General features: G+C 42.2%; 1 protein-coding gene across 1 annotated transcript; it reads right to left on the bottom strand.

The window, feature by feature from the left end:
* Positions 1-4,996: 4,996 nt before the first annotated feature.
* On the bottom strand, positions 4,997-12,070 carry PIGP (phosphatidylinositol glycan anchor biosynthesis class P). The gene is made up of 4 exons (XM_045517798.2): positions 11,948-12,070; positions 8,279-8,351; positions 6,314-6,432; positions 4,997-5,326 (listed from the first exon to the last, which is right to left on the bottom strand). Exons 1-4 carry the CDS (start codon positions 12,027-12,029, stop codon positions 5,208-5,210), a joined length of 393 nt encoding a protein of 130 aa, XP_045373754.1. The 5' UTR covers positions 12,030-12,070; the 3' UTR covers positions 4,997-5,207.

The following is a 12,070-nucleotide window of genomic DNA, read 5'->3' as shown; positions in this document are numbered from 1 at the left end:
ACGATTAACCATCACACTAGTATAAGGGTAGTACCCAATGTTAGTGAGTTACAGAGAGTGTGTAAATTCATAGGCCTTTTTTGGAGATCAGTCTGGAATTTTATACCAAGTGTCTTAAAAGTGTTCAAGCCCTTTGACTCTGATAATTCCAGGGTAAGGAGGCTAGCCCAGGAACACAATTCCACAGAGGTGTGTGCGGTACGATTATTATTTTTATAGGGAAAACCAGGAGACAACCTAAGTGGCCAGTGTAGGGAGCCATGGTCCTTCTCCTCATCTCTACCTCAGTGACAGAGACACTTCTGCCTTCCTGGGGAAGACACTTCTGCCATTCTCTCTATCCCCTATTCCTTACCCTCTTGGGGGCAGGTGCTGCTTAGCTGATGGGTGGAAACGGGCAAAGGTGACTGACTGCACACGAGCTGCCTGCTATCTGCTCGGACCTCGCAGGTGGCAGCCCACCACTGTCTCATGCACGAGTCTCTAGATCTGCAGGCCCGGCCCCCCTCACATCAGATTTAGGGGAGAAAGCCTGGCTTGGGTTTCAGGTTTATAAATTGGATACCGAATTTTAATTCCTGTCAGGTGCTTGTCCTTCACGGAAGGGCGGCGAAGAGTGATTGTGCTTAGAGCACGCCACACCACGGAGCATCACTGAGAACAGTGAAAAGAGGTGGTGCTGGAAGCCAAGGTGTCAGGGGGCAGGAGGGGCCACTGGAAGCAGCCACAGCAGCTGTCGCAGGCTGACTCACAGCTGCTTCTAATACGCTGGGGCTGCATAAACAGGCTTAGTAACGCAAGTGGGCCATTCTGGTGCAGCTGAAGTGTGAGTCACTGCGAGGCTGGCGTCATCCAGCCCTGGCCACGTGACCCCCCCCCCCCCCGTGACTGTCACCTACACAAGCAGTGCTTGGGCACTCTGGATTTGCAGAAATAGCCTGAGGAAGGTGTTGAGTTATCAGAGAGGTTTTTCCTCTATCATGCACTTGCGCAGGAAGTACAAGTATTTCCCATTATGCCATCATTTCTGACTCCATGGCTCCTTTGGTTTCTGAGGTTTCCATCACCACTCTGGCACCCTGGGACATATGTAGTGACAAGGCCCAGAGTGGAAGAGAACATTCAGTCCTGGTTGCGAGTCCATACAGGTGACCCCTGAGACACCAGCTGTCCCTGTCTACATGGCCCCACTTGGGGGCAATCTCAAAGTGCTGTTCTTTGAAAAATTAACTTTTGTTGTGTTTTGAGTTAGACTGTCCTGATTAGAAAAGATGGGATAAGTAAGTTTCTGACCATTCCAAAGTAGTAAATGGTGCCACAGTTTACCTAATTGAGTTTCACACTGAGTAACTTGACTGCCCCAGCCTGCCCTGTAAGCTGGGAAGACAAATCAGGAACCGCTTCTTCCCCACCTCCCTCTCCCCACCGTCAACTCGGTCTGGTCTGCGCTGCAGTGACAGATGCGGAGGGGCCGCACTGTCCAAGGTACTGGGCTCTGGGATAACCGCTGTGGCAGTTGATTTCGTTGGGTTTTCTAAGGCGTGGGGCTGGTAATATAATATTGTGTGTCCTACCAACTATTTGAAAAAGTGGGATATAGAAGAAATTTTTTGTTAGATCACTTTAAGGGGTGATACGTGTTTTAATGGAAGCCTAGGCAGCACGCACCTGACTGAGATCCTTCGGAATGAAACAGGGTAGATCAAGAAATGAGAGAGTGCAGAATTTTGGATTTGAATTCTGTTGAATTCTTTTCACCTCTAAAAAGTCATATTTGGACTTTTCTCACTGAAAATCTCATTCCTGGAGGAGGTTTTGTTAAAAGTGGAACATTTTTATATCACTTGACATTTTTCACTTGGAGTATTTTATGCTATGAGTTGGGCTTACTGCAAAACACAGTGTCTTTCAAACATTTTTCTTAAATTATGACATGCAGCTGGGAAATGCACCACACATCTTGGCCCTGTAACTGTGGCAACATTTTTACAAAATACAAACCTGTCAGCGTGGGCCTGAAAGCAGAGCCTGTGACAAAGCCTGGTGTAGGCAGCTTGTCTGGAAAGTGACAGGAGGGAGGAGTGGGAGTAAGGGAGCAAAACAAAGATGAGCCAACACTGTTACTAAGCTCACCGTTGCCATGGTAACCACAGCTCGGGCTCAAGAGACCTGCCTGAAGCTCAGGAAAAGCAGCTCAGAACCAGTTCTCTGGGAGCTTAACGCCTGCCCAGGGGGCCCTCATGGGTGGGTGTTAACTCTCTCTGCTTCCAGGGTGCACTGCCAGGTGGCACGTGTGTGGACCCGGTCAAAGGAGTATCAGGGGCTGGAATAAGAGGAGGAACAGAGAGGATCTGCAGTGAACACAAAAGGTGTTCAATCAAGATATTTACCAAGTGCAAAGCACACAGCTTTACTGTTTCTACTCTAGTACGTACACACACACGTACACACACACACATACATACACACACTCTGTAGCTGAGGCTCACTAACCAGTGGTCCTCAAAGTATAGTCTGGAGAACCTTTTCAGGGGGTCTGTCAGGTCATTTTCATAATAATATTAAGATGCTATTTGTCTTCGCACTCATTCTGTCATGAGTATGCAGTGGAGTCTTTCAGAGGCTATGCGGCCTGTAGTGTCAGAACAGATTGAATACAGACGCAGATAGGAACACCCAGCTGTCTTCCATTAAGCCAGACATTAACGAGATTTGCAAATATGTAAAACAATTCTACTTGTCTCATTAAATTTGTTCTAGAAGTTATTTTTCATAAAATGTTACTTAAATGTATGAAAGTATAACAGGTTTATTATTTATAAACAAATATTTTAAAATTTTCTTTTTTAATTTCCAAATATAATCCACATACATAAAGAGTCTCTGAGGTTCTTACTCTGTGAGTAAAAAGGGGTCCTGAGATTTAAAAAAAAGGTGAGAATCTCTGTACTAAAGTGGTGATGACCTTCAAGAGAATTGCAGCCCACAGTCTGGGGGGAAGAGGACAGCTCCATTAACCACCATTTTCTCTTCCAAAGTGAACAGCCACTCCCCGGGTTGACCACAGACTTAATTAAGTCCAATCAATGAAGGCAGAAGTTCCAATGCTGACTGCATGTTACAAGTGTTTTAAGAGTCTGAGAGACATTAAAAATTACCCCAGCCTGGGCCCCACTCCAGACCAATGAATCAATTTCTGGGCGTGGGACATAGTACTTTATTGATGTAACTTACATTAAGAGCACAGTCTTCATGATATAACTCTATTTCCTTGAACATACCTTACACCCAGGTAACCAGCACCTAGATCAAGACGTAGGGCATTTCCAACTCACCAGCAGGCTCCCTCACGCTGCCTCCTAGTTAACACCACTGTTCTAATATTTATCACCATACATTAGCTTTTCCTGATTTTGAACCTTATATAAATGGAATCGTATGGTACATACATATTCTTTTATGTCTGGCTTTTTATGCCCGACATTGTATCTCTGACATTCATTCACAATAATAGAGCAGTAATCTCATTCTTGTTTGCATGGCTGTGTGGTTTTCCACTGTATAAACAGGACACAATCTGTTTACCATTCCATCCTTGATAGAGTTGGCTGGTGCCCTCAAACTACTCTTATGTGTGGTGACATACACTTACCATAAAATAACACAGGACCTGGGACACATTAGGGAACAGAAACAGTAGATTCACGTCATCCATCTCATGCCTACTGGGTGGGGAAATGGTTATTAAAATGGAAGTCCTAGTTTTCCCAACCATTTAAAATTATTAGTTTCTTTTTCTTTTCTTTTCCTTCTTTTTAACAGAAAGTATAGTTAAATTTGGATAAATTAAAATGTGTGGCTCCACTTCAGTGTAGAGATTTAAGCTGTCAAAAGTTAGAAGGCCTTGACTGCTAGATGAATTTAGATTTGGTCCCACTGGCCAACTGTGAGTATACTCTTGGTAAGGTATGTATGGTTTGTTTTTTTAAACTTATTTCTATCTAAGCTTCCTACTCTTACATGAGACGTGCCCAAATATTAATAAGGCAGTGTTACTCAAACTAATTCATATACCAAATCCTCCCACGTCCCTAACTGCACTTCCCCAGATCTGTCTGATTCAGGGGAAGGTGCAATCATCCACTCAGTTCCTTAGTCCCTCAAAACCTAGGAATGACCCCTGATCACAACTTCTTTCAGTAGGCTGCCTACCCTGCACAGTCAGACCCCTCTACCCAGTCAACTATGCCTCCAACAAATGCTGTGAACCAACCCCCCCTCCCCTCCCCTCCCTAGCTCCATTGCTACCACTCTGCTCTAAGCACAAGCATCTCCTGCCTGGACCACTGAACCAATGTACTGGCCTCCTGATGGGTTTCCTCACTTCCACACTCTTGCCCCAACCCCAATTCCCCCTCCTGAACCCACCCTCCACCCACCACCCAGTGACTTATAGAAAACACAAATCAGGCCATGTCACACTCTTCCTTAAAGGCTCCGAATAGCTCAGTATCTAAAGTGCCTCAAACCCATCACACTGACGTGTAAATCCGGACTTCTTATGCTGGCCTACACAGCCCCTCACACCCTCCAGCAGCTGCTCTAGGCCCCCTGCTGGCCTTCAGTCCTTAGGACACACCAAGCTCCTTCCCATCCAAAGGTCTCTTTGGCTGCTCAGGACTTGAAATCTCCCCTCTCCCCCTCTAATCTTTGTATGACTGGCTCCTGTTTTTATTAATCTAATCTCAACCTTAACTGCTTCTCTTTGAGCAGGCTCCACTGACCACCGGATCTAAAGAAGTTATTCCTTAGACGTGAATCTGACAGCAAGCATACATATTCAATGTATCCTTCTCCCAAATCTAAGAGCTTGAATCCTGGGCTTGTAAGAACAAACAATGGGAAGGACACAATTGCCCTTTGAAAATTACAACATGAATGCCTTCCTGGAGGGGCTTCTTATTTCTACTGATACTTCTTTTTAAAAAGTCTGCTATATGGTAATGCAGTATTTTATTTATTCTTTATTTATTCTATTAATAACTACTATTTAAGAACAGTTTAATATTAATGGAACAATCTAAGGGAAATTCAACTTACTTTTTTTACATTTCAATATTGGGTGTTAATCAGAAAGATGGTCAAAGTAAGTCAAAAACTTATCATAAAAGTTTGGTGTTTAGTCTACATACAATTCAGTTTTTGGTTTAAAGTTCTTTGGCTGCAAGAAAGAACATTTGGTTTACTTCACTAATAGGAATATCTCTTAATGCTGGGATGGCCTCTTCTTGGTATTTCTTCTGCTGTTGATTTTTAGCATAGTTATCTGGAAGAAGAGGACAAAAGACTGTTTACTCAAGCAGTTATTTCTACAATCTCTGTGGTCTGTGGAGACCCACCGCATAGTTTACTAGGCTAATGTTTGGATAATGACAAGCACCATGTTTAACATAATTAAAAGGCTACTTAAATTCTCCCTTCAGAAGAAATGTCCCAGTTAGAATAAAAATTAGCAAAAAACTTTTTGCAACCTCTAACTTGGATAAGAAATTAATATTTCATTCAACTATACAATGATGATTAAAGTCCCATCTGCACATTTCTCATAGGAACAGAATTACATACAGGCTTAGAAAAGATATTTAAATCAACACTCCAAAACTATTAAATCATTTGGTACAATCATTCATGCAAACTTAACAATTTCCCATCTCTGCAAAAATTATCTGTTTGCTGTAATTCCAGCCAAGTATGCAGGGAACACACAGTAGGTGATCAGAAAAGAAATACTGAACAGTTGAAAAATCATACTAGAACTTAAAAAAATACTTTGCTTCCTAGAATCTAAGCAATGGCAGGAATCTAATTTATCTTAATCTTTAGACTTGAAATAAGAACTTAAAAAAAAAAATAAAACCACAAAAACATGCTGTGGCCCTTTTCTCCACATAATTGGGGTCAGGTGCACACAGCGATCCTGAGGATACACCCCTCCAAATTCCTCCTCCCAGGTAAGGTCTGCATGCACCTCTTTGCCATCCCTTGATCAACATGGCAAAGTTGCCAAGGAACGTATCATATACTTGCGGTTTTGAAGGGAAAATGTACCTGTTAAGCAGTGCTATAAACAGCATGTTCATGAGAACTTATTTCTGCCGGGTAAACATTTCCTCTGGTATAATTTTACTATTTCCCCTAGTTTCTTTTTACTGTGTCAATGTGTGTCACTTACTGTACCCTATTCCTGGTTGCTTTTCTTGATAAAAGTGTTAATACCCCACACCCCCAGCACTTTCCTTTGATATGAATTTACCTGTGATTGTGTGAATGGAGTTGAGTGGAGAGGTACTCATCATGTTTATTCCAAATAAGAGTAAATAACCGATCACTATAGTAATGAGGAGGTACACAGGCAACGCAACTGCCCAGTATCTGCAGAAGAGAGTATTAAAGTATTAAAGTAACAGACTTCCTAAAAAGTTGCAGTTCTTAAGAGTTCACCACTTATATACTTTAAAAACTTTTAATTTTCATTAAAATAATACATGTGCATAAAAGACAGTCAAATAGTTCTACGAGACCTAAAATGAAGCTGCTCTCCTGTATCATACCTGTCTGGACCGTAAGTCTTACTTCCCAAAAGGGAACACTTTTAGCACCTAAGTTGTTTCTTTTGGTGTTTATCTCCACTTTTCTATACAACATACTCATGTTATTATTTATTTTCTTCAATTTCAGACATTTTCTCTGAAACATTTGCTTGGTCTCCCATGAACTTATCAATATGCAATCCCCAAATCCTCTGACAGGACTCTAACATGCCTCTCGATACAGTTAGGCACATCAAGGGCTCTACTTTGCATGCTTTATTGGATGTGTTATTTAATAATTTCCTCCCTACTGTTTTTTCTTTCTGGAACTCCTAAGAGTCAGATTGTTCGCTGTTACACTTTCCCATCTTTTTCCTATTTTCTATTTTGCTACATTGTGCTCTACTTTCTGGAGATTGCTTTTGGTTTCTCTTCTAACCATTCAATTAAAGTTTTAATTTTGGTGATTGTATTTGTAATTTCCAAAGGCATTAATTCTCTGAACGGTCCCTATTTTATAGCATCCTATTGTTTCACAGTTATAACCTTTTTTTATCTCTGAGGATTTTGTTTTTTTAAAGTTTTCTTCCAGTCTTTGCATTATCTCCATTTCCTCCAAGTTTCCTTTTTTTCTTTTGCATTTCATTTTCAAGGTTTTCTTTTAATATCTGCTAAGTTATGGGTTTAAAACTTAATTTTAATTTTTATTAAAATAATACATGTACATAAGACAGTCAAATAGTTCTACATATTTAAAAATGAAGTACTAAAAGTTAACTGGAAGCACTGTGTATATGTGGGCTGGGCTGGTCAACTGGTGACCTTCATTGTGGGAGACCTTCATTGGAGAACCTCTTAATTATCAGGAATGATGATCCTTTCTCTCAAGCTGGTCAGCTTCCTCAGGGAAGACCCTGCTGTCTCGCTGGGAGGAGCCCGGTGTATCAGCCCGGCCACCACAAGCCTGAGGGCCCAGTGAGGAGAAGGACTTGGGAGGCACCTTACTGCTCAGCGGCGCAGATTTCCACTTTTTCCTGTTTTCAGTAAGGTTTCTCACTTCCACTCAGTTAGGCCTAGTGTTCCCCCAGCTACAGATTCTTACTCAGCCTTTCCAGAACATAAAACTCCTGTCTCCTGCAGGGGGTTGGTCTCCCAGTTTTGAGTGCTGAGGAGGGGGATTTGAGGGGCCAATGCTCTTTACACACAGTTTTCAGCCCGATGCAGAAACACCGTGTTAAAGAGGTCCCTGTGCTTCCAACGTCTGGGCCTCTCTGCCTTGTCGGCACAGAGCCTCTGGATGGCTTCCCTGCTTTAGCCATGTGGCAAGGTGAAAATCAAGTCAGTTACCTCTCACCCATCTGCAACCCACTTTCTCACATTTTATTGATACTTCTCTGCTATCCCATTATTTGTTCCTGTGGGTTTATAACTTTAAAATTATTTTTTCCTGTGGGGTTATTTTAGCAAGATTTAGGGAGGAAATGGAGATAAAGATGTGTATTCACCTAACCATCTTTAAGAAAAAGCGTATCAATGATAATCTTTAAAAAGCTTTGAATTTTTATATGGCTATTTATGAATCTTAAAAGAAAAAACATTTAAGATTTGAGTAGTCTTAAGGCAAAATCTGATCCTTCAAAACAGCATTAATATACTCTGATTTTATTTAAGAAATATATTAAACTTACTTTTGAGGCCAATAGGTTAAACCTAAGGAGTTTAGCCAAGATTCAGGAATAAAAGCCCAGACAAGGTATAGTACTGTAGAAAAGGGGAAAAAGAATGAAAAAGAAAAAAGAAAAAAGGTCAGTAAAGCATGTATCCAATTCATCAAGGTTCAGATAAAAAAAAAACAAACTCCTTTAAAGCTTCCCTGATTAACTCAGAAATGAGTTTTCCCTCCTTTTAGTTCTAGCTCCTTATTTGTACAATTCTTGTAACACTGATCACAATTACCTTTTACTAGTCATTAAAAAAAATTGTGGTAGCAAATAAAATTTACCATCTTAACCATTTTTAAGCATCTGTTAAGCTCCCATGCCTGGAGAAACTAATGTCAACTCATCGTATGATAGTCAATTTGTACAATAAATTATGAACCTGGAAAAACACAGTTAAAGCAAACTCCCAAGAGAAATAACCATCCAGGCTCCAACCAGAGGTTTTAATCAGGGAGCTCAGGTCTGGATCTCAGGTGGGTCACTGTGATAGCTGCATGTAGGATGTGTCTGTGGAAGAGGAGAGGCTGTAAGAGGCCCCCGGGCCCAATGGCAGGAGCCAATGGATGACTCAGAAGGAAAGTACCACTGAAGAGGACTCCTAGGTTTTCAGAGTGGGTGTCTGGAAACTTCAACCGTGAAGAAAGAGATACTGGTGCAGTCATTCTCCACACAGCATGGAGAGATTTTCCAAAAATATACATCTGACCGTTTCACTTGCCAGTTCAAATCCTTCGATGTCCTTAGAACAAAATCCAAACTCCTTACTAGGGCTTGCAGGAACTCCCATGACCTGGCTCCTGCTTGCCTCTCCGACATCTAGCCTTCAAACACTATGCTCCAGCTCCAAACACTCTCATTTCTGTGCTTCACACAATCTTCTGGATGCAGGGTCACTGCACTTGTAGGGAGTGCTGCCTGCCTGGAATGTTACTCTTTTGGCTTTCTCAAGAGAGATGGTTCCTTAGCTTTCTTCATGTCTTAGCTCAAATGTCACCTTAAGAGAGGCTTTTCCCCATCTCTTGCTTTCCCAGCTGTGTCCAGACCACCATGACCTCATTACTCTGTCATTTCACTTTTTTCCTTCAAAGCTATTATCACAATCTACAGTCCCCCTAAATGAATATGCTGAAACCCGAATCCCCAGTCTAATGGATTTGGAGGGTTGGGTGGGAGGGCTTTGAGAGGTAGTTAGGCATGAGAGGAGTGTCCAGGATTATGGGATTAGTGTTCTTATAAGAAAAGGAAGAAACCAGAGCTTAAGTGCTCTCTCTCCACTATGTGAAGACACAGGAAGAAGGATAACCATGCTGGCATCCTGATCACCCACTTCCCTGCCTCCAGAGCTGTGAGAAATAAACATCTACTGTTTAAGCCACCCAGTCTATGGTATTTTATTACAGCAGCCTGAGCAGATTCAGACAACTGGTTTTTAAAATCAGTAAGTATTTCAATGTACACAGAGAATCCTGTAACCCTCCAGTACCCACCACCTAGTTTTATTATAACTGCTGGGTATTGGCCTCTGACCTATCCTATTACTTTTTGCCTCTCATTGCCTCAGGTTTCAACTCTACTGACCTCCTATTCCTTTAAACCATGGCATCCTCAGGGCTTTTGCACTGGCTGTTCTCTGCCTGGGAGGCTCTTTCCCCAGACTGCCACTGGGCTAACTCTCACTTAAAGAGTCTGTGCTTAAAACTTATCTCTCAGTGAGGCACTTCCTGACTGCTATGTTTAAAACAGCACCCTCCTCCCACTCCTTATGCTCCTGTCTTGCTCAGCTTCTCCCCATGGTACACATTATCATCTGACACTCTATAAACTTTACTCATTTAATCTGTCCACTGGCTATCTCCTCCCTGCAGAATGGAAACTCTATGAAGGCAGGAAACTTTAGGCTGTTTTGCTCCTCCCTTGCCTGTGAGAGTGCCTGGCACCTCGTAAGCACGAAATAAAAATTTGCTGAATTAGTTTCTGGTTGTGGGTACTATTGGATTTAAGTCTTAAAGTCACTGCTTTTATTTATTTGTACAGTTTTTAATCCTTCCAATACTCTATAGAACAGGGATTTACAAAATCGATGATGCTGATACCAGTAACAGCAGCAGCTAACATTTATGTAAGTACAGGTGGCCCCTAGAAATCTGAAGAGGATTTTCACTTTTAGTAAAAAAGCGTTCCGTGTTTGTTTTTCAGGGAGCTGAGGCAGTGGCAGTGCGCACCCAGAGCAGGGAGAGTGGCAGGTTCGAGCTCCTTCTCCAGAGCTACGCTCAGCATCTCAGTGACAGCCGCCATGGCTTTGAACTGTGTCTGAGCATCTTTATCTCAGCTGAGTATCTTTATCAAGCTGAGGGCATTATCTCAATTTATTTTGTGCATCTGTCAGCCAGGCATGCCCTTAGGTAACTGCTTCTTCGCTTTACACCATCTGGCTTATGAAAGGTTTCATAAAAATGTACTTTTGGAGAGTGGGGGAAATCTGCACTTCCTGTTCCTATGCGTTCTTTTAAGTGCTTTGCATAAATTATGGCAATTACTCTTCACAACATACATAAGAAGCAGCAGAGTGAAGTCAACTCAGTGTGTCTGGGTTCAAATTCTATATGTTATTTATTGTCTTTGTGACCTTGGGCACATTATTTAAGCCCTGTGTTCCTCAGTATTCTCAGCTGTAAAAATGAGGACAATAATGGCATATCTACCTCACAGGATTGTCTTATGCTTAATAAGCATCTGATGAACATCATCACCACCCTTTCATAGATGAGGAATCTGAAGAATCAAGAAAGTAAATGGTCCTCCACAAAGCTAATCTGTGGAGGAGTCAGGATTTGAACTCGAGTTATAACTTCTTCACCCCACAGACTCCCCTAGCCAACAGCTTTGTTGGCCAGACTGAGGCAGTTAGGGTTCAGAAGCACTACTGTGCTCCCATCTCCTGGATTTCCACAAAATCCTACAAAGCTGTGGGCACCCATTTTTCTGCCTCTTATTTCCCTCATAATTTTCAGGTCCTTTTGGGAGAGATGTGGGGCCTGTTGTGACTCTGGGCATACTGCATCGCAGTGGACATCAGTTTCTCCTCATCTGTAAAATGAGACCTCATGGGGACTGATGGAGAGCCAAGATGTAAAGCACAGCTGACTGCTATAATCCAATTCTTGCCACTCCCTAGCTCCCACAGGCTGCACTGGGGCCACAAAGAACTTCCCATTTCCAAACCCCAACATGCCTTCATTCAAGGCCTTCCAACTTCTTCCTTCTCACTGGGAGAAAGCTAACTCTGACTTCACAGTTTGATTTATCTCTACACTGGGGTTCCCAAGGCACTGAGTGTTAACTGTAGATGCACTCAACTATCTTGTCCACGAAATCATGACTTTCTCCAGGGCAGGCACCAGGTTTCATTCACTTTGCGCTGCAGCATGAAGATTTGTTGAGATTAAATCTTTAAGGCTAATGTCTGGCATATAAAACACCCTGAACAAATGTGCGTTCCCTTCAGGTTTTCTCAAAAAGAAACACAGGTAAAAAGACTCGCAGTTCACGTGTGCACATTCTACGAACAAATGAAATAATTTCCTTGTCCTTGAACTGTAGAGAAAGACCCTGGCTATCCATCAGAAAAGTACTTACTGAAGCCAAACTGGGAGCTTAAGAAAAGAACAAAGCCATAAATCGCTCTTTCTGGCAATGGCGACGGTGAATTTTCCACCATTTTCCCTGTGGCTCTAGACAATCTGTGGGAAAGAAACACAA

This window comes from Camelus bactrianus, chromosome 1 (genome assembly GCF_048773025.1).
Source record: "Camelus bactrianus isolate YW-2024 breed Bactrian camel chromosome 1, ASM4877302v1, whole genome shotgun sequence".
Lineage (NCBI taxonomy): Eukaryota > Metazoa > Chordata > Mammalia > Artiodactyla > Camelidae > Camelus > Camelus bactrianus.
Note: the sequence above shows the minus strand (reverse complement) of the source record. Positions and strands in the feature narration are given on the sequence as shown.